At 45.4% G+C, this 22,679-nt stretch overlaps 2 protein-coding genes across 5 annotated transcripts in view; one reads left to right on the forward strand and one right to left on the reverse strand.

The window, feature by feature from the left end:
* Positions 1-18,020, forward strand: part of TAOK1 (TAO kinase 1) — a 175,277-nt gene extending 157,257 nt beyond the window's left edge. For 2 of the 4 annotated variants that reach the window (XM_059148069.1, XM_059148068.1), the window contains one exon: positions 673-9,939. In XM_059148069.1, the coding sequence (XP_059004052.1) occupies positions 673-1,134 (462 nt within the window). In that variant the 3' untranslated portion in view covers positions 1,135-9,939. Of the gene's footprint in view, positions 1-672; positions 9,940-13,051; positions 13,124-16,369; positions 16,400-16,561 lie in introns of those variants that run through there. The other 2 variants (XM_059148070.1, XM_059148071.1) reach the window with 2 other exon arrangements.
* Positions 17,131-22,650, reverse strand: ABHD15 (abhydrolase domain containing 15). The gene is made up of 2 exons (XM_059148077.1): positions 20,071-22,650; positions 17,131-18,048 (listed from the first exon to the last, which is right to left on the reverse strand). Exons 1-2 carry the CDS (start codon positions 20,937-20,939, stop codon positions 17,523-17,525), a joined length of 1,395 nt encoding a protein of 464 aa, XP_059004060.1. The 5' UTR covers positions 20,940-22,650; the 3' UTR covers positions 17,131-17,522.
* Positions 22,651-22,679: the final 29 nt, after the last annotated feature.

Genomic DNA, 22,679 nt, shown 5'->3' on the forward strand with positions numbered 1-22,679 from the left:
ATTTTTAAAAAGAACGTGATCTGATCCTTTTTTTTTTTTTTTTTTTTTAAGATTTTATTTCTTTTGAGAGAGAGAGAGCTCGAGCAAAGGGGAAGGGCAGAGGGATTGGTAGATGCCCTGCTGAGCCAGGAGCCTGTTGGGGGCTTCTTCCAAGGATCCCGACCTGAGCCAAAGGCAGACATTTAGCCAAGTGAGCCACCCAGGCGCCCCGGATTGTGCACATTTAAAAAATATAAATAAATCATGTCCTGTTCCTACAGAACATTTAAGTTTTCTAATAGAATTTTTAGAAAGTTTTTATTTATTTTTATGTAATCTCTGTACCCGATATGGGGCTGGAACTCTTGATTTCAGCTCAGGTCATGACCTCAGGGTTGTGAGATTGAACCATGTGCTAGGTGTAGACTACTAAAGATTCTCTCTCTGCCCCTCTCTTTATCTCTCTGTCTCTCTTAAAAAAAAAAAAAAAAAAAAAAAAGTTGCATGCTTTTCAGACTGAGCCATCCAGGTGCGTATCCTACCCACTTCAGTTTTTAAATGTACATCCATAAAGTAGCAAAGTGAACCTTTTTTTGATTCACTTCAAAGCTGAGTTATTATTGCTTCCTTAGTTTATAGATCTTTAAAAATATATCAGCTTTCTTTTTGCTTCTTTCCCTCAACCCCAAACAGATTGAAGAAGAGATGTTGGCTTTGCAGAATGAACGCACAGAACGAATACGAAGTCTGCTGGAGCGTCAAGCCAGAGAAATTGAGGCTTTTGACTCTGAAAGCATGAGACTAGGTTTTAGTAACATGGTCCTTTCCAATCTCTCCCCTGAGGCATTTAGCCACAGCTACCCGGGAGCTTCTGGTTGGTCTCACAATCCTACTGGAGGTCCAGGACCTCACTGGGGTCATCCCATGGGTGGCCCACAACAAGCTTGGGGCCATCCAATGCAAGGTGGACCCCAGCCATGGGGTCACCCTTCAGGGCCAATGCAAGGGGTACCCCGAGGTAGCAGTATGGGAGTCCGCAATAGCCCTCAGGCTCTGAGGCGGACAGCTTCTGGGGGACGGACAGAGCAGGGCATGAGCAGAAGCACGAGTGTCACTTCACAAATATCCAATGGGTCACACATGTCTTATACATAACTTAATAATTGAGAGTGGCAATTCCGCTGGAGCTGTCTGCCAAAAGAAACTGCCTACAGACATCATCACAGCAGCCTCCTCACTTGGGTACTACAGTGTGGGAGCTGAGTGCATATGGTATATTCATTTTGTAAAGCATTCTGGTTTGTGTTTACTAATTGGGATGTCATAGTATTTGGCTGCCGGGTTTTGTTTTGTTTTTTAACTTTTGGAAAAAATTTGAAAAGGGGAATTGATGTGTGTATGTAAAAAGATTGGCTAGATTGGGGGTATTTACTGAACATGGAAAAAATAGAATGCAGCATAGTGGCTTGAGTCATCACTTTGGGGCAACTATAGCCTAAGAAATTTGGGATAAGATGGAAAGCCTGTCTGCATACCCCAGATTCTCATGAGCCACTCACAGCAGGCAGCATATGCTGAAACAAGTGATTATGGAAACACACCTGTATCCCCCTCATCAGTGTATTTTCTTTATTAAATTGGTCTGACTTCTCAGCCTCATTTGGAGTAAAAAAAAGTGGAAATCCATGAACACTAAAGGGTTGCATTGACTTTTTCAGAGTAGAAAACAACTTAGTTCTTTTTCTGAGTGGTGCATAGGTTTGTCAGTTTTTGTTTATCGTTTTGTCCGTTCAATTGTGCCTTCTTTGTGGCATGGTGAGATGGAGGTGTTCAAGAGATCACTGAGTTATGTGGGAATTGTATCAACAAACCTGTGAGCCTTCAAAGGGGAGACCAGAGAGTGAGAGAGGCCCTTGAAAGTTCATGTGGTGGGTATGTTCAGCAGCAGAGTGAGGAGATGAAGCCTATATATTCTAATGTTTTGTTGCTTATACTGTGATATCTCATCTTAGCTAAGCTCTGTAACTCCCAAGACCCCAGACAGTACTTTTACTTTGTATGGAAACAAAGACATGTAGCCAATACAAGTCAAATGCCAGAGGCATTTGAATGATGCCATATTTGCAAACTGCCATCCATTGGAATTCTCATCACACTACAAAGACATAATTTGATTACCCCCCCTTTGGCTTATGGGATTTCCTGTTTACAAGTAGAATAGCCCATTATTTAAATTTGCAGTTGCCATAGTGAACCAGGAGTCACTGAGCCAATGACTTTACCAGCTGCTGACTAATCCTATCACCACTGTAGATTTTGCTGCATGTGCAGGTCCTTTTTTTTTTTTTTTTCCTGGCTGTTTTTGTTGCTGCAATACTTTACAAACTTCTAGTTCCTTGAGACTTAGTGACCATGTGGCATCATGTTAACATCACACAATAGGAAACACCACTTCCAGAAGTCTCTAGCCTCAGTGCTAAAGTACTACTGAAAAGGAACTAGCAAGTTTGGCAAATTAAAAAAGAAAAAAAAGAAAAAATAAAAAAAAGGTTAAGTTATAGTAGTCAGGGAATCTCTTAACAAAAGCTAACTTTTTTCCCAGAGAGGGGCATATTTTGTTTTGTTTTGTGTTTTGCAATGAAGGATCAGCCCAGTGCTAAAAGTCAGATGTTACTTGGTATTCCACAGCCAGTGTGGAAATTGAGTTGAAGGTGGGTAAGGAGCTATGAGTATGACTTGAAGGAAAAAAATGTCCTTTCCAGTGAGATCAGCGTTTCTTACGAGTTATTGTCCTGCTCCCTCCCCAATTGTCTTGAAGAACCCTTGCTGCTAACTCTGGGTCCTACTTTTCATGTGGTCAGAGGGCTCCAAGTTAGAATTCTGTAAGTCCCTCTCAATGGTACTCTTCACCTAGACCTGACTAATGACCAAACAGTAATCTATCACTGTTGAAATCTTGGTTTTGTCAGCCAAATTTAAGTCTTCCCCCACGTATGTCAGCGTCAGCTTAATCTCCATGAATTCCCTCTAGGTGTTTCTGGCATTTCATTTAAAGGTAACTGGAAGAAAAATTAATATTTTAATGTAAATCTTTTTAAAACCAAGATAACAGTAGAATTCACACTCAGTTGTAGGCAGTGTTTCGGGTAGTACTTGGATACATTGCCCTTTTGGCCATGTTCAAGATTACCAGTTTTTAAGTGAACATAACATGCACCTGTCCTATCTAATGAAAGGGGCTTTTAATTTTCTCAATATCTTTTTTTGCATTAAAATATACAGTATTTCTAACAAATTGAGAAATGTACCTGTTTGGAGGAAAATGATAGGAGAGGTTTTTAAAATTAATTAAATGTCCAAAAATGTGATGAAATTTGATACCTTTTAAAAAAACTATTCAGGCTGGCCCATCTGTACTACTGGAGGGGTGCATTAGGGGAGCAAATCAATTTTGTATACATAACTCTCTAAAATCACTACCAGTGATACATGTTAAAGTCTACTTGCAGACTTGAGTTAGTCAAATTGAGTTACTGAGTTCATATATACTTGTAAAATTGTAATTGAATACTGACTCCAAATGTCTATCCAGTAGGGCTTTGTATCTTGATTTGTGTGGCAACCAGTTTTACATGTAGGTCATGACTATACTGGATTATTCCATTAAGTTAATTTTAATTAAAATATTTATAGTTTGCAAAAATAATTCCAATTAATTGGTTTGTGTGTGTTTGTAAGATCTAACTTGTGAGGAATCTCATATATGGTAGGAATCATCAAAGAGTAAAGCTTGTAGCAGAAAAATTGGAAAGGTTTTGAGAGATCCTAGAGAAAGAAGCAGGCACTTTCTGAATCGGTGTACAAATGTCAACATTTGATCAAATTAATACTACCTCCTCCCCAGTGTTGGTGTTCACTTGATATATATGTATTTAAGAAAATAAAAAGTATGGGAAATTTGTCCAGCATATCAGAAAGTTGCAATGCTATATCTGGTATCCAGAACTTGGCAGTAAAATGTTTCTGTGTTCACTGTCTCTCCTTTTTTTAAAGTTAGCATTTTAAAAATGCAAAACCTCATACTTTGAAATATATTATTGCTAATTGGGTTCCCTTCCTTTTGCACATACTTTCTCTGTTCTTATTAAACTTTGCTCTAACCCCAAATTTTAGTATTTGAAAGTATTTTCATTGATAAAGATAATGTTAGCTGGAAAATGTGTTAATATAACTTTTATTTAGAGCTGCCATTCTTTTTAGTCATTTCTGTGCCTAGAGATGAATAGTACTGCGTTTGAACCACCCCCACAGGTATAATATGCTTGGTATCCAATGCCAAGGATTTTTTGGTGAATCGAACTTTATAGCATAGTCATGATTTTCAGCTGCCTAGACTTAAGTCAAGACCATTGAGTACACTAAAACTGTCCTGGACACTTCCTCCTATTTTTCCTCACCCTCTATCCAAAAATTGAAAACTCTATGAGTATCTTTTTCAGACCATAAGGCAGACTTTAGTAACTTTCTACTACTTTAAGTACTAAATGTCTGGCATTTTAAACTTTTATAGAATACATTGTGTTGGACACTGGAATAATACTGTTTATTTTCACCTGTGAAAAATATTGTACTTGAAACACCTCCTTTGCATTTCTCCATGTGTGCCATTCACTAGTGAAAATAAATTGTATTATACCATGATCTACTGGCTTTTTAAAACTGTGTTAAATATGCACATTTTGGTATAGCTATTATCATTTGTATGTATATATTGTATATACATATGAGTGTCTGTATGTGTGTGTAGATAGGTGGATGTAACTCATACTGTACATTTCCATCAGGGCACTTAAGGTTTTGTTATTTTGTTTGTTACTTCAGTCCTCAGTTAAGGCAAGAATGCATGTGTTTCTTAAGAATGAGTATGCTGGGTTGATATTTATGAGAAGGTGATCATTAGATGCAATCTTTTCTTTTTTACTCCCTTCTTAGCACTTGTGTGGGTGGTAAGAAAGTTAAGTAAATGTGGAACCATAAGTTACAATCCAGTAAAATATTGCTGGGGAAGGAGCCAGTCAGTGTTTCTGTGAGTTTGTGTTGTGACGCAATAAAAGATAAGTGATGCAGAGAGAAATGAACCGTGGAAGTTCAAAACACTGGTGGTGATTCCTCTGCAAAGATGATGAAAAGAACCAGGAAGTCACAGTCTCCATGTGCGCAATCTAAACGTGATTTTTAGGAGCGATGCCATTGATCCTCTTACCCTTTTTACTCCGCTGATACTAATACTTACAAATTTTGCTAAGGACTGAAACAGCCAAGAAAGGAATTACTGCTAAAGCATCTTAAGGTTCTCCTAAACTGTGAGATCAACAGGAAATGGCCACTGGGAGAGAAGGATACGGTATTGGTGTGGGGCTTTCTCCCTTGATCTGCCTCCTCTTGCTTGCTAATAGTAAGTTCTTCGTGCACCTTCCAGCCCTTCTGAGCCACTGCTATTAAGCACAGATTTGGCCCAACACAGCAAGCCTTTCCTGGGAGGTTTATATGGTCCTGCATTCTGTCCCATGCTCACAATGTGAAGTGTTTAGTGTGTATTTGAGTCAGAAAGTAATATATTTAAGGCGTATAAGTGTGAATCTATTAACAATGGAAGAAGAGGTTCTTGTTTCTTAGAGAACTACCTTCTCTAAGGAGCAAAGCCAAAACTCGGGCTGTCATTTTTGAGCTGCTTACCAAAATACAGATCATTATTAAAGAGAAATGAATTCTCTCTGTTTTGTTTTTCCCTTATCTAACGTGATAGTGCCCCCAACCAGGCTGTAGCATTGCCTTTGAGAAGGCACTCACTCACTCCTAGTTAAGAACTGGAAATTTCCCATCCTCATGAAGACTGTGCTGTACACTTAGCAGACTTGCCTCTTGTATGCAAGGACTACTGATTGAAGTCTATTTTGCTGTGTGTGTGGTTATGTTGTCTGCACTTTTATGAAATCACCACAATAGGTCTACATTGGAAATGACTATTAATTTGTAAGGAAGTAAGTTTTATTTAAACACTGTCTAGAGCAAGAAAGTGAAGCTGAGAACTCTTCCATTAATGTACATTTATATTTTCTACTGAATTCTGGTAGTCTCCTTAAAGTCATGTTGACTAATTTTTCCCTCGTTTATATTCAGATTTCCAAAATTTGACTCACACAAGGGAAGAAAACCCATTTGGCTTAATGATAGCTTTTAGATTGTAAGAAAATATAAATTAGTATGCACCTTATCTGCCTGTTGTGGGTTTCTTAAACTTGCACTTCCCTCCCATCCACCCAAAAATAGATATCCTTTAAAGAAAATAAAGGCAGAGAATTAAAACTGGGGAGCCACTTACTATGTCACCATCACTGTTAACTTGTTTCCCAGCAATCCTTTTTGAAGTTTCAGAGATATTATTTTGTGTGTATGTATGTGTCTTTCTGATTGCTTCGGGTTTATTTTTTGATTTTAAATATACGAGAGATTCTTCTTTAATAGAGAAAAAAGTTAGTCCTCTCTGAAACAGGATGCCCACTGGGTGTACCAACCTGGACATCTGTAGGTAGTTTGTCATGAAAAAGTGGAGAAAAGTTGAGACTTCTGAATGAATGAAAAGGGTGTCTTGATGCCCATGGATTCCCCCCAAAGTACGGGTAATTCAGCCTGCACAGTTTCCTTTTCACTCATAGTTTTTTAGCAATTATGAGTGAAAAATCATGTAATTATCTGTAAATATGTAGCTAACAAATTGACCTAGTTTCTGTACTTTTTTTGTTTTTGTACTAAAGTTTCTAAGTCTGTGCCAGCTAGAGAGGAGTTGATGTCATTGCCAGTTGTGGTCCTAGCATTTAATCCTGAAACCATCCTAGGGGACATTTTTAGAATTAATGCTTAAATGTTGTTAAACAGGGGAAAATGAAGCTTAATCATTGGTCAGGTTTTACATCTTTTGAAGCAAAGTCATTTTATTTAATATAATGATTACATGTTTTCAATCATGAATGAGGTAGGGAGCCTCCCTCCCCCCCCAGTGGCCATGTTTACAGACGTGTGTTTTGTCTATAAAGTGCAAGAGTTTTAATGTTTATGTAAATTATGCAGGTGATAACACTATGGCTTGGAACTGTTTATTGGGCTCTGTAGCTGAATTTTCAAAGGAAATGAACTATGCTAACTGCTGGCACATTGATCCCGTTTCTGAGGCATTTTTCCTATTTCCAGAATTACATATGTTCCTTTGTCATTATCCCCACTAAACCTTTCTCTGAAATGCCTTGTAGCCTAAGGTGTGAAAGGCTGGTAAACACAGACGAGGGAAATGCATTTTTAAAAATCCGTGAGCCCTCTTTTGTGTGCATTCAGTACTCCTGTGTTTCAGTGGCAACCCTGAGGTCGGTGGAGTTTTAGAAATGAGATACCGCTGTTAACAAAAAGTGTGTATTCTTTGCTTTTGCATGGCTTGGCTTAGCTTCAAAGATGTATTAGGGCCACTTGAAAGCAAGAAGACCAGTCGTGTGGGAACAGGTTTCTCTCAGTGGCACATTTTGCTTCTTCTGAGCCCTGAAATACATTGCCTCAGCATGAACATTATTGTTATTATAAATTGCACATGGTCATGGAGTGAATTATGTGATTTAAAGATGTAACTGCTTAATGTTTTCAGATTCTGGCTGGTCCATGTGACTGTTTGGCACATATCAAACAGGGGTTGCGGGTCCTGAAACCCTTCTAACCCCCTTTTTGTCGTAGACAACTGTGTTTAGTTTATTAAGATGTTGGCTGCCCCTGGTGTGTTGCCAGATAGCTCTTTTTTGGTGCCCATTCCAAATGTGCTTCCTTGCGTTTCATAATATCAGAGAAACACCACCCCTTCTCCCCAACATTTTATGTGTTACACCTTTTATTCCACATTAAATGGGAATTGTGCCTACTTAGAGTGCCCCACCAATTAGTTACATATATGTGTTCTAAAATAATCCAAGCCAGAGATACAAGGTGGAAAATTTTGGAAAAAAAAAAAAAAATCCACTTGAGGCCAGTAATTTATCTGACAAGATATATTTTACCACATTATCTTGACACTTGATATATGAGCCTAATAGGAGTTGCAGGTGGTTTCATAGGGCAAAATCCAAGTGGAGAGGATATGTGGGATTATTAGAAAACAATTTTGTTCTGATTTTACCTTTCCTTTTATGACCTTCTCTGCTAGTTTAGAATAGGTTAATTCTCCAAATTTATTTAGTTTTGTTTTTTATCTTTTAGAGATTTTTACAAAAGCAATGGTCTGATGTAAATAACATTTTAAAGTAATAGTGCACATAACTTTCCCAGACAATTCCAACCAGATAATTTGTAAATGCTTTAGAGTTTTTTAAATTAACACTTGTGTTGCTAAATCCTATTTATGTAAGTCTGCTAAAATTTTTAACCCATTTAAAACTTAAGACATTTAAATAATGGATGGGTTACTCTGAGCAATCCAGCTTTCAGAACCCCCTTGTTTTAGTATATGAAAAAGATAACCTAATGCGCATTAATGAGGTTGGAGAGACTTTGAGAAATATGTATAGTGTATATTTTAAAACAGCTTTGCTTGTATTGTGAAGATTTAAAAACAAACTTGAGATTTTTAACGTTAACTATTAACACAGTTTTAACATAAGTTATCCCACTGGGTTTAAGAGCATCTTGAATGTATAATCCTTTTTGTAACCCAGGTTGGTTTCTGCTTTCACCAGTCATCCAAACATATTATTTATGTTTTTAGTTTTATATACTCATTTCCCTTTGTTTTCCTCAACCAGCATGATTTTTTTGCACATGTATTGTAGAAATTTTTAAAAAGAAAAGTTAATACATTGTTTTCTTTGAATTTTCTTCACTTCTCTCTTCCTTTCTACTAACCCCTTACCTTAAAGGCCATATCGCTCCATTTGCATTATTTGTGCAAATGCCAGGGTTGGTTTTTATTTTTATTTTTGCTATTTACCTAAAGAAAAAAAATGCTTCAGTCAATTGCTTTTTTTATTTAAAAAAGAAAAAAGAAAAAAAGCTGTAACCTTATCATTTCTGAGTAGACCATTGAGAGATGAATGCACACCTGTACTAGCCCAGGACCAGCTTTGGTGGCTGAAGGGAATATTTTAACTAAGCAAGAAGTTCTTTTCTAAAAGTGGTATGTATTATTCACAATCTCTTTCAGTTATTCCCACAAGTCAGGGGTCCAGATAAAATGAGGGTTATCAGCTAAACTGATACGTTATCATTGAGGTTCATCAATGAATTTGTACATTTCTAGTTCCCTTTGGTGAAGGGAAAAATGACGATTTTGCAAGACCTAGATTTTGGCTTGGTTTCTTGCCTCCTTTTTTGGCAGCCTTCATCTTCTCATCTCCCAAAGCCCTTGAGCCTGTAGGGTTTTTGTGGTACACAAAGGACTTGTGGTCTTTTAAAACTAGGACTGATATTTTGGTGTGAGAGATTATCATGTTGAAAGTGATGTTCTGCCACTTTACCAATGACTAATTTTAAATACACACAGTCCTCTCAATTTTCGGACCAAACAGACGCCCACAGTGGAGGCTTATCAAGGGTTGCAATGGGGAAGAAGCCTCTCCCTCACTGTCAGCGCCAGCTGGTAAAGGTGACTGTACAGATGTGCATTTTCCTTTTGGTAGAAATGGTCCGCAGCACTAACTGGTAAGGCTTATTGTACAGTATATTGTCAGTATTCTTCTGGTTCAACATACCTTATAGTTCATATATAACCTGTATTAATTGTATAGATTGTGCATTTAAAGCTGTTACCAAGTTGTCAGAACATAAGAGCGAAAACAAGGTCATATGTAATATTTTGTTTGTAAGTATCCTTTGTATCATAGCAAAGGAAATGTTTAAAAAAATCAACTGTAATAAAGTAATTTTAGTACACAGAGTGTCTGTTCAGCTTTTTTAAGTAATTTTATTTCAGTAATAAAGTATATTTCGATTAAGTGACTGTTGGATAGTCTCAGGCACTATGCTGGATGTTGGCGTTATTACAGAAGTGTGTAAGGTACAGGTAAGAGTAGAGTCCCTGATGTGAACATGAACCCTCTAGCCTAATTGCCTCAAACTCTGCCCAGAAAATGAAGTGGCCTGTTGTGTTGGAGGTGTGAGGTGATTCTACTTTAGGTTCTAGTGGTTTGATGCAAGTTCTTCAGTAAGACCAGTGTTCTAGTCTGTAGAACTCCAGCTTCTTCCGCACGCATGGATACGTGAATGTATGCAGTTCCTGAACCTTGTAAAAACGTCACAAGGTGGTCTCACCTTTTTTTTTTTTTTTTAAAGATTTTTTCTTTATTTATCTGACAGAGATCACAAGTAGGCAGAGAGGCAGACAGAGAGAGAGGAGGAAGCAGGCTCCCTGCAGAGCAGAGAGCCCGATGCGGGGCTCGATTCCAGGACCCCGGGATCATGATCTGAGCCGAAGGCAGAGGCCTAACCCACTGAGCCACCCAGGCGCCCCAATGATCTCACCTTTTGATGATTTGAAAATCATCATACTTTCTGCCCCTGTATGGGACAAATACTAATCTAGGCCCATTGCTTAAAACACGGTTAAAGTGACTATTTTTGTAAGAAGGCTGATTTGGGGAGAGGGAGTTTAATGTTTTTTTAGTTGGGAACGTTTTTAAGTGTCATTTTGAAAAAAAGTATTGCCTGTTTTATTGAATATTTTCTGGAAAAGCACTTTAAATTTTTTAACATAGCTTTTTAACTCCTAGTGTGGTGATACTGAGCTATTTTGAGATTAACATGTTATGTAGTATAATTTTTTTTTTTTAAAGATTTTATTTATTTATTTATTTGACAGAGAGAAATCACAAGTAGATGGAGAGGCAGGCAGAGAGAGACAGAGGAAAGCAGGCTCCCCGCTGAGCAGAGAGCCCGATGCGGGACTCGATCCCAGCACCCCGAGATCATGACCCGAGCCGAAGGCAGTGGCTTAAACCACTGAGCCACCCAGGCGCCCTATGTAGTATAATTTGCTTGGGTTAAGCAGCCAGTGGGAGAGCCAAGATTAGATCCCACATTGCCTATCACCAGCCTTTCCAACATCCTACCTTGAATTTGCAGCAACTCAAAAAAGGTTTAAGAAACAAGATTTCTTTCTGCTTTGTCCCTACATTTGGGCTCTTCAGACTCATGGAAGGAAAGTATGGTAAAACTTGTACTTCTATGCCTGTATCCCCTATCAACAACCCAAAACAAATGTTTAATTTGTCATTGTCTAAATGCATCAAAGATGCTTGGAGTTAAATTAGGGGTCAAAGCCTATCCTGACTGTAAAATATTTGAATATAAATAAAAGTTTGCCACAGCATTTGGCAGCTCCACAGCCCCAGTGGTGATAAACCCATGCTATCACTTACATCTCAAAGAAGCAGCTGCAGGGCAGTGTTTTCCTATATGTGTTGTAGAGTGACTTTAATTGCTACTATGTCTGCAAATATGTGTTTTTAATAGTAGAGGGAGACAGAGTTGAAGAGGGCGTTGGGATTATGCAATAAACAACTTCCATTTTTAGATTAATGTGCATAGCTTCCCCACAGAGGTGAGTACTAGAGCAGTTTAGAAGATAAATTCTTTCCCCTTTTGTTACCATCCTTTACATTATGAAGTCTAAAATGGGCATTATTTACTGTCATCTCAGCCAGTGATGGGATTAGGAGAAGGCAAAGTATGGCCTTTAGCTGGTCTTTAGCTGCATCACTAATAATGGTGAGATTTGAAAGCCATGTCTTCTCTGACCATCATTTCTAAGAACTAGGAAAATGGGTTTTGGCCAGCAGAACAGATGAACCAGTGTGAACCCTGTTAGCTACAACAAGGTTGTTGAATATGTGTATGTGTACACATGTTTGAGAAGGGGGTGGGGTGAGTCTGCCCTCAACTGGACAACCAGAACCCAGCTCATGTAGGCCCTTCCCAAATTTGCAGTGGAATGACTGGAACTTCTTGGCCTTATAAGAATTGGAGAATACATTTTGATCTGAAAGCAGATGCCACCTTATCTTTTGAGTTCCAGTTGATAAACTAAGTAGACTTAAAGAATGGGATCTCACCTACTTTTACTATTTCATTATATCCTAACAGATATCCTAAATTAAGGCCTATTGGGACGCCTGGGTGACTCAGTTGGTTAAGCTTCCTCTTAATTGCAGCTCGGGTCATGATCTCCAGGTCCTGAGATTGAGCCCCATGTTAGGCTCCCCACTCAGTGGGGAGTCTCTCTCCTTCCTCTATATCCCCTCCACCACCACCCCCACATTCTTCACTCTCTAAAATAATCTTTTTTCTTTCTTTTTTTTTTTTTTTTAATTAGGGTCTGGGGCACCTGGGTGGCTCAGTGGGTTAAGCCGCTGCCTTCAGCTAAGGTCAAGATCTCAGGGTCCTGGGATCGAGCCCCGCATCAGGCTCTCTGCTCAGCAGGGAGCCTGCTTCTCCCTCTCCCTGCCTGCCTCTCTGCCTACTTGTGATCTCGCTCTCTCGCTCTCTCTCTCTGTCAAGTAAATAAATAAATAATCCTTTAAAAATTAGGGCCTATTTATAGTCTCAGTCTTTTCATATGGAACAACTTGTAAAATAACTTTCCCAAAGACACACAGGTCACAGATAAAGTAGAAACTGGAATCCACCACATCTCCAAGCTACTTCAGTACTCTCTTTCAATGCCCAAATTACTAATTGCTCAGTGGAAAATATCTCTATGTGGGTACCACTGATGATCAGGGAATTTTGAGCTTGCTGGGAAATTATTAGCCCAGAACAGGAGGCCTGGTTGTTGATTAAACAGAGCTGCCACTGGTTAGCGTGGGGAGACACAAAGCTAGATGTACAGAAGTGAAGCAACGGCCGGTGAATAGAGAATGTACAGGGAGGCTCTGTTCACTCTGCAGGCAGGTAAGCATGTATAGCTCAGTACACAGAGGACTTCAGAAGACAAACAGTGCCTTTGTTTTCTGGAGATTCAAAAAATAATGACATTCCATTGTTGCAGGGAGACTGCGATTCGATTTATTATTCAGAAGCAAACACGTTGGGAGAGAAGTTTTTTTCAACCACACTAGTGGTAAGTACTAGGGTATTACCTCATTACACAAGAAGGCTGGAGGTGGAGGGGCTAGAGACATTTATTTTTGATAGTGTCTTTTAAGAGTTCCTTAAAACTCTTAGTTCTTCCTGACATTTTAAAACATCCTCTGGTCACTTTAGCAAGGTTGTTTTCATTAAAATCTTTTTTTTTTTTTTTTTAAGATTTTATTTATTTGACAGACAGAGATCACAAGTAGGCAGAGAGGCAGGCAGAGAGGGAGGAGGAAGCAGGCTTCCCGCCGGGCAGAGAGCCCCATGTGGAGCTCGATCCCTGGACCCTGGGATATGACCGGAGCTGAAGACAGAGGCTTTTACCCACCGAGCCACCCAGGTGCCCCAATTTTCATTAAAATCTTATGTCATTTCCCAACTCCCAGAATCTGGATCAGGTCTGTGATCTTGATCCTCAAGCCAACCAAAAGTCTTTATAATACACCAAGCTCATCTGCATTATTTTGGTTCACCCAAAATGAGAAGAGAACTTCTACCTAATCTAGGCCACCCTTGGGGTGCCTGGCTGGCTCAGGAGAGTATGTGACTCTTGGCATAGAGCTTACTTGAAAAAAAAAAAAAGAAAAGAAAACTCATTTAGGACACCCTTATTTCCTGGCATACGTCCACACCGTGATGTGTGCCAAACAGCGGTTAAACAGGCTTGCGTGTCCTACCAGTGATGTGGGAATTCCTGCTTCCTGAGGTCTTCACTCCGTCTCCAGACACTCTCTGTGTATAACTTCTCAATCTTGTCTCTGCCAGTGATGAGAACTAGGGAAGATTTCTGATGCCATCCTTCGTGGGTTGTGAAAGAATCACAAATACTCATTGGCATTGTTACCAAATTCTACCCAAGTGGCCAATTGTATCTGCTTATTTAAGCAGGGAGAGGAATTCATGCTAAACTTCATTTCTAAAGGAAGATACCTGGGCATTACCAGGGATGGTTGACTGACAGAACATCTGTGGTCTGGCTGGAAGATAAGTAGAGAGGAGCTTCTGACTCTGGGGTAATTTTGAGGTTAACTATAAAGCCAAACTGATACTTCCTGTGTCAAGGCCTTTTTTTTTTTTTTTTTTTTAACAGTACTCAAGTCGTAGGAAGGATACCTTCACTCGAAACAGAGATGGTGGGACACCTGGGTGGCTCAGTTGGTTAAGCCACTGCCTTCGGCTCAGGTCATGATCCCAGAGTCCTGGGATCGAGTCCCGCATCGGGCTCCTTGCTCAGTGGGGAGCCTGCTTCTCTCTCTGCCTCTGCCTGCCGCTCTGCCTGCTTGTGTTCTCCCGCACTCATTCTCTCTCTCTCTCTCTGACAAATAAATAAATAAAATCTTTAAAAAAAAAAAAAAAAAAAAAAAAGAAACAGAGATGGTATCTCCTCAAAGTGAGGATTTGGGGCTTCATTGTGCATACTGTCTCTGGCGAAGCCACCCTAGAAACCTATGTATAAAGAACATAAAATACTAACTCTCTTAGGAGAATGAAGTTATAGCAAGCACAGTGTTAGGTCTTAGAGATCAGAAGCCTTCAGAGGCAGTCCTTGCTTCCTGCATACTGATCCAGTGGGGGAGACAGAGGACTCCATCATACCTCCTCCAAGCCATTGTGTTTTGGGGGCTGCTGCTGCTTTTATCTCTTAAGACTTGAAGGTGGTTTGGAGCACCTGGGTGGCTCAGTGGGTTAAAGCCTCTGCCTTCGGCTCAGGTCCTGGGATCGAGCCCCGCATCCAGCTCTCTGCTCGGCAGGGAGCCTGCTCCCCACCCCACCCCCCGCCCCCATCTGCCTCTCTGCCTACTTGTGATCTCTGTCTGTCAAATAAATGAATAAAATCTTTAAAAAAAAAAAAAGACTTGAAGGTGGTTAGAAATACTGAAGAGACCTAAAGGAAGGCAAGCAAGTGAATGAGGCCTGTGAGGATCTCTTAGGGCTCTTAAGAGACCTGGAAAACCAACTCAGTGGTTCTTCTTTGGGTGGTCTTAGTTTTATTTTGTTGTTTGCTTCTTGTTTCCTCAAACGCATAACTTGGGATTTTGTTCAAAGGTCACATATTGTCTCAGGATAGTGTGCCTGGGGTTCTTCCCACTGGTTTTGTCTGATCAGCTGTGAATACGGGCGATTCCTTCAGGGTCACCCAAACCTACTTGAACAGGAACTGCACATTCTTGGCAAATTTTGCTGAAAAAGTAATAATGGAAAGATGAGAAAGAAGTGGCTTCCTGAGACAGGTTATAAGCACAGGGGGCACAGGGGACACAGAGGAGAAATACCTTAGGGTCTAGGTACTAGGGCTGTGGGTCCAAGGCAATGAATGAAGCTGGGGCTGTCACTGAAAGAAAAATGTTACGTGTACATAACCATGCCCCACCCCTGCAGGCTTGCTTTCTTATAAAAAAGGAAAAGAAAACCAACCACAATTTCTCCAAAAGCTATTACCTTAAAAAACCAGAGTCCCATGGTATCTGGCCTAGAGGAACAATCCAGAGCTCAGCCCTTGGGGCCCCATAAGCCCCAACAGGTTAAAACCTACTGGGCTGCTCTCCATTTTGCAGTTCATTCAGTTCTGAATGATCCTGGGGTCCTGCATGGGGGGCAGGGCAGCTGCAGCATCCTAATTAACTGAAATCCTTACTGTACCAAATGCTGGGGAGGGGGGTGGTGGCCAGATATGTAAGGAATTCTTCCTCAGCAAGCCCTCTCCACGGGCTGTAAACGAGCAGCAGAATGGCTTTAGATTTCAGTTACTTCTGCTCAGAAAGGGTGAAAGACTACCAGATGGGGAACGTGGAGGAGGGGAGCAAGAAACAAAGGAGGGAAGTGATTTTTTTCATGGCAGGATAATGTGCCTCAGATATAATTGAGTGTCCTCTGCATCTCAGGTGAGATTTTAGGATAGTTCGGAGTTTCTTCCAATTTTATCTAGAACACAGCCGGACTAAGATGATCCAAATCTGAAATTATGGTCCCTGGAATTCCTCATACTGAGCCATAGGACACAGCTTTTGATAAACCTCTCTCCTCTTTAAAACTGGTTTGCTGTCTTGAGGCCAGCAGGGGGCTTCCTGTCAAAACAGGTGTCGTCTTTCTTGATAACAAATTAAAATAAAACTTTGGGGCAAAGTTCATAGCCACACATACAACTAGATTCCTATGATATTGTTAATGGCCTAATTTAAACCAGGATGTGGGGATCAGTCTGTGGCATGTTTTGCTTTACTCTGATCTTCAGGATTATTCCTCATAAAACCAAACACCATAAACCCACCAGTGAGTGACCAGCTCCAGGAAGAACCTTTTTCTACATCGACACGGATGGCCTTTCGAATAAATGGAGCAGAAAAAGCGTGGTAATGTGAAATATTCGTAAATCACTGAGTAAGCGCTAGCCAACCTCTTGGAACTTTTGTTTTCTCTGTCCCAGATGTCTCTCCAGGCCCTGGAAGGGAAGAGGCTGGTAGTAGTGTCAGAGAAGAAGGCAACGAACCATAAAACACCACAGATAGCAGGTTTATACTCTTCACCACCTAGAAGAAGCCCGCATCGCAGGAGAAAAACACCTTTGGCTGGGACTTTCTGGAGTAATCCCCAGGAATGGTCCCGGAGGAGCAGCCAGTGTGCCTGAGAGGCTGGCAGGCCCTGTGTTCGAGGACTCCCTCTTCCTAAAATCATCCCGAAGATCTCCCTAGGCTTGAAGTCCTAGCCTGAAGGCCCAGATCAGCCCAGCAGAGACCTGCAGGATTCGTCTGGAAGACGGGACCTCAGCCTTCCAGATGACAGACACATGCTCTCTGTACCTTGTCGTCCTCACCAGCCCAGTCTCAGCACAGCACTTGCTGCCTCGGCCACCTTTCCCACACTCACGCAAGACTGACGCAGCCCTACGGCTCTGAAGTCAGCGGAGAGCCACAGCCACAGAACCAAAGGAGGGAAGTGGGACTGAGACACAAACATCCTGTCCTCACCACACTGAGTGGCTCCGGCTCAAGAATTAGGGTCAGAGAGCTGATGATTTATGTGAGACAGAGCTTTCTAATGACGCACATACACCCATTCTTTCTAGAGCCCTTGCTAGTCACAGAGCATTTTCTCAAGAGTCCATAGACTCAAAGGGGCTCCTCTTTGGCTTATGAGGTCAGTGGCAGGACAGCATGACAGTGACAGCCCAGCTGCAGACCAGGAAGAGCTGGAATGTGTTGAGCAAAGCCTGGGGCAGGAGTGTTCTCAGGATAAATTCAGCACCAGCTTCCTGGAAGTTCCTTCTTCCACAGACCAGTCTAAGACAGGGGCCGAATCAGCCACAAAGGTCCCGGAGTGCGGCCCCCCTTCTGTCCTCACAGCTGGTTCAGGACTCTGCACGCCCAGCTCTATTCTCAGGCAGGCCCTCACCTCGTGTATGATCTCTTCCAGCTAAAGATCTCCTCCAGATTGGAAGAGGGAAAGGCCTCTCTCTTCTGCAGGGTCCCCCAGTGACGCCGGCCCCCCAGGAACGAAGCCCGGTGCCTGCTCAGCCCTTTCATCCTCTCTTCCGTTCTGAAGAACTCAGTCAAGGCCCGGAAGTACTCCAAGGTGACCTCGTGGCTCCAGGCTGGCAAGGGCTCCTGGCGCAGGAAGCCGCAGTGGCCTCCATGGTGACTGAGCAGGAGGAAAAAGTAGGGGTTGCTGTGAAAGAGTTCCGCGGGCAGAAAGTGGTCCGGGGGCCCGCACACGGGGTCGTCGGCACTGGAAATACACAACACAGGCACCGCGGCCTCGTCCACATCCCGGAGCGGATCGTTGTGGTCCCAGTAGGTGTCCCAGCTGATGGGGAAACTCTTGGTGTGGCAGAACAGGGTCTCCTCAAACTCCCGAAGGGAGCGGCTCCTGAACAGCCTGTGGGTGTCCACGGCGTCCTGCAGGGCCGAGGCATACCTGGCAGCACGCCGAGGGGCAGGGAGGGTAGGAAAGAGAGGGAAGCATGAGGAAGTGAACCGACAACAGGTATGCCAGAGGCACAGGCCACAGGCCAGATTCTGGCCCCAGAGGCATCCTTTGGCCGTATGACACTTTTTTAAACTTCCGTTTCACTGTCATCATTTAAAGATTTTATTAAGTGAAGTCTGTGCCCAGTGCAGGGCTTGAACTCACAACCCTGAGATCAAGAGTCACATGCTCTTCAGACTGAGCAGGCCCGGTGCCCCACTGTCATCATTGAAAACCTGGAGGTGTCACATCAAGTGCAGATATTTGGGTTCTCTAAGGAAATGGAAAGGTCTGGCAACATGGGCGGACACTTAGGGCATTTGTTCCCTCGTGCTGTGTCACAGTTCCTACCAGGCCTGCATTCATGGTCTGCCTGCCTCACCCTGGGGGCAGCAAGTGACTTCACAGCAGCTGATCCACTGTGACAGCTCTGCTCCTGACCTCAACTCCTGACCCTCTGTAGGCAACATGCCCTGAACCGTCCTCTCCTGAAGCCCTGCTAGAACCCCCTGGCTCAAACTATCCAAACCAGCAGGTGACACCCCCCCCCCCCGACGGTTAACATCTTTCTTCAGGTTATATCAGTCTATTTTTTACAAGCTAACATGCTGTCCAGATAAAGGCAAACCTTGAGCAGTGGTACAGGTATTCCTAGAAAGGGCTGAGGAAGCGGCCAGGAGTATAATTACTTTACAGGGTAAGTTCCCACATGCGAGCCTGAGAGCCACCACTCTGGGGAAGAGGGGCATTTCTGCTGTTTCCACCTCCGGGGAGAGAGCCTGGCACCCTGACGCGGAGGCCGGGATGGGCAGCTCAGTGCTTTGGGCGTATCAGTCCAGACTTAGCCAGTTGAATCTGGATGTGTGTCTCCAGCAGACATCCAAAGAGGCTTGCCCTGAGTTTTCCATCCCGAACTTCCATAGGCAGGGCAGACCCTAAAGGCCCAGATTTCCTCTCCGCTTCCCTCCCCTTATCCTTCAGCAGGTGCCCTGAGTCAGCACTGGGTGGGGGTTGGGGGGAGGGTGGTTGTTATTTGGGAATGGAAACTGGTAATCAAGCCAAAGGAGAACACCTTGCCTCAGAGGCCCAGAAGTTCTGGGCCGCCATGACAGCTCCTGGGGCCACTGTTGAGCTCAGGGTTTGGCCTTCTCAGAACAAAACAGGGCAAGGAGAGGAAGAGAAATTACCATTGCCATCACTTTTTGAGCACCTACCCAGTGTTAGGATTTGAACTGAAGTGAGTCTGCCTGCACACCCCAGGTCTTTCTGCCACACCACACTTTCTGCTTGAATGTCTTTGACCCCATTTTGCCACCTCCTAGGAAGGCAGCAGTGCAAGCTGAGGCCTGGTCATTCGCTGTGGGAATGTCGCTCGGCCTCTTCAGTGCCAAAGCCTCACCTGTCACCCTAGAGGTGGACTGCTCTCCTTTTGGAGATTTTTTAAAAGTATGTTGACATATTCTTTACATTTTGGGATCCATATCGAGGAATATGCAAATCCAGAGAATGTTAATAAATCACATACCACCAAATTTCTGATTCCTGTCACCTCTAGGCGCAGACACTAATAAGGAAACATTCTGGGCAGACAGTCCTAATTGCTTCCAGAACCCTCTTTGCTGATTCGACAAGCCGTGGGTTAAGTGGTAAACGTCTGCCGCTGCCTCTGCTTACAGGTGGGGCAGGTAGGTGCTCAGTTGCTAGGACACCCTGGGGCTAACACGAGGCCATGGGGCCCCAGGGCAGGTGTCCCTGTTCTACCATAATAATGCTGAGTCTGCCCATGGCCTTTAAACCTGTTTCCCTGGTTCTGTCTAGTGGGTTTGGATGGCTTCGGAGAGCGTGTGCGGAGAGCCCTGCCCAAATTGCCCTAAACCTATGTGATTCGCTACCATGCAGGGCTGTTCCTTCGTCAGCCCAAGACCCCTACGCCCCCCACTTCCTTGCCGGTCTGCGGCTTCCGTCACCCACCTGCTGAGGGCCATCTTCTGGAGGAGCAGGAAGCCCCGCTCGTAGGGCCAGGGCAGGCCGGCCTCAAACCACTCTCGGCAGCGCAGCACCGGCGAGATGCAGGCGGCGCCGGTCACATAGCTGGACGAGCCGCACTCGCCCAGGTAAGACAGCAGGAGCGCGGAGCCCGAGCCCTCGCTCACCGCGAACAGAGGGGCCGCCGGGTGTCGGAAGCGGATGTAAGTGACAGCCTCCTTGAGGTCGGACGGGTCCCCGAAAGGCTGCAGCCGGGGGCTGACCAGCGGGCAGCCGTGGTGGCCGCGACGGTGGAAGATGACCGGGTAGTAGCCGCGCTCCAGGGCAAGCAGGCAGAGGCCGAGCACGTTGCGAGTGAGGCGCCCCCACGCATTGGGGATTACCAGCAGCACCGCGGGATGGCCTCCCGCGTTGGTGACCCGCCGGCCCCGGGGACAAGGTCCCACGACCCAGTCCAGAGCCACCAGCCCGTCGTCCACTAACTGCAGGTATTCCCGGACCAGCTCAGGCCCCGGCCCCACGGGCAGCACGAAGTGGCAGAGGGTCTGCAGGTGGGGTCCGCAGAGCCAGGAGCGCGGGCGCGGCTCCAGCGCCGCCGAGCGTCGCAAGGCGCTCAGCAGGCACTGAGCCAGCGCCGACGGTTTACAGATGAGCCTGCACCCGCCGGGCAGTGGCTCCCGCCCGTCGCTGAACCGGTCTGCGGCACCTCCGCCGTCTGTCTCCTCCTCGTGGTCCTGGCCGCGGGCAGCCGGCACAGTCCTCGCTCCGACGGCGCGCCGCAGCCGCGGGGCCAGCAGGCCAAGCAGGGCGAGCGCGGCCACCAGCAGGGCGAGGGCGGCGTCCCACGGCGGCATGGCGAGGTAGCAGGGCGGCAGGCGGCGGGGCCGTCCCCTCGGCGAGCTCCCCACTCTGCGGGCGACTCCGCCCGGCCGCGGGCTGCTGCCCAGGGCTCTCCTGCGCGGGGGTGGGGGTGGGCGGTGGGCGCTCCGGATTGGCCGTGGCCCCGCAGAGGCAGCCAGTTCGGGCCCGGCTCCCCTCGCCCGCCCCCAATCCCGCCCCAGGCCCTTTGTACAGCGATTGCGACAAGCTGGAGCAGAAGGTGAAAGGAGCCTAGGCCACTAAAAGGGAGCGAGGACGCGCCGGCGAGCCGGAAGGGAGTGGGGAGGGCAGCGAGCCGAGGAGTGGGGTGTTGGCGGCAGAGAGTGGGGACACTCGGAGATCAAGGATCGGGGCACGGGATAAGCATCAGAGCAACTCCCCCGACCCCTCCCGTCGGCCCCGCTTGGTGTGTAGCTGCGGGGGGAGACGATGAGTCGCTGTGCCCTCAGGGGCCGCAGCTGAGAAGTAGCAAAAGGAAGAAGTGCATAAACCCCAGCACCGGGCGCGGGCTCTCTGGCTCCTGCAGGGCCGCTGCAGCTGCAGCCGGAGCAACTAGCCGCTCCTCCCTTCGCAGGCTCGGACGTGCTCTCTGACCTCGGTGTTTGTCTCGGCCCTGCGGGCGCCCTCAACTATACTAGAGCCCCGCGGGGCGGGGGGTCCGGCTCCGGGCCAGCGGGGGTTGGGCCGGCGTCCCGTCCAACAGCGGATTTTGCTGCCGGCGCTGCATTAGCGCGCCGTCCGGAACCCGCCTCCCACCCCGGGAGCATGGGGGCTCCCAGGAGCCTGGCTGCAGCTAATGGAAATCCTCAACACCGCTCCCTGAGCAGGGCTTCCCCAAAGCAGCAGCCCCAAGCTGGGGGAAAAGAGGCATTCAGACGTCCTGCTCGGGGATGCCTGTCAGTCTGCGATGGGGCCGTGGCAGGGGGTGGGTTGCAGTCCCTTCATCATTTCAGTAGCTGGCAATTATAGGGGAACGAGGGAGGGATGGGTAAATAACCCTCTTGTAAGTCACGTTCTTTCTTTATTTCGAAATAACCCGTTTTCGCTCTACTTCTAAGTTTGAGGCTGGGCATCTCAACCTTCACCCTCCACCCAAGTTCCCATTTTTCCTCAATCCTCAGCCAGGCCAAGCTGAAGGGTTCTGGGAAGAGGGTAGCCGAGCCGGCGCTTCCCTCTCCCCCTGCATCTTCCACCTCACGGTGACAAATGCCTTCCTAAGCGCACGCCGGCCATCGCTGAACAAACGACAAGAGCGGAGGCGGGCGTCGGGGAGCAAAGCGGCCCCAGGCCCGGCTTCGGCTTCTTGGGACTTCTGGGCCTGGGGAGGGTAGAGGCCCGAGACCCTCCGAAGCTCCTCTGGCTAGGTCCGGGCCCTCTTTGCGAGGGCACGGGTGGGATGGACTGAAGGTGAAGCTCTAGAGCGGGGACTCTCTTCCTCTCGCAGCTCGGACTTCTTGATTCTGCCCCTCTTCTAGTTGCAGGTCCTACTGACGTGTCTGAAGCGGGTTTGCCGGAGGAGCGTACCTCCGGAGCCACTCACAGCACTGGGATCCCATTTCCCGCCCTTCGTCCCGCTCCATGATCCCACCCAGGCTGCAGGCCGCGGAGACGCGATGGGACGAAAGCGCGGGCGAAGGAGGGATTCCCCGCGGGTCTGGCAGCACGGTCCACTCAGGCCCGGGATCCTACACAAAACTTTTCCGGCTTCGAGTTTA

Source organism: Mustela lutreola, chromosome 15 (assembly GCF_030435805.1).
Source record: "Mustela lutreola isolate mMusLut2 chromosome 15, mMusLut2.pri, whole genome shotgun sequence".
In the NCBI taxonomy this organism is placed as follows: domain Eukaryota; kingdom Metazoa; phylum Chordata; class Mammalia; order Carnivora; family Mustelidae; genus Mustela; species Mustela lutreola.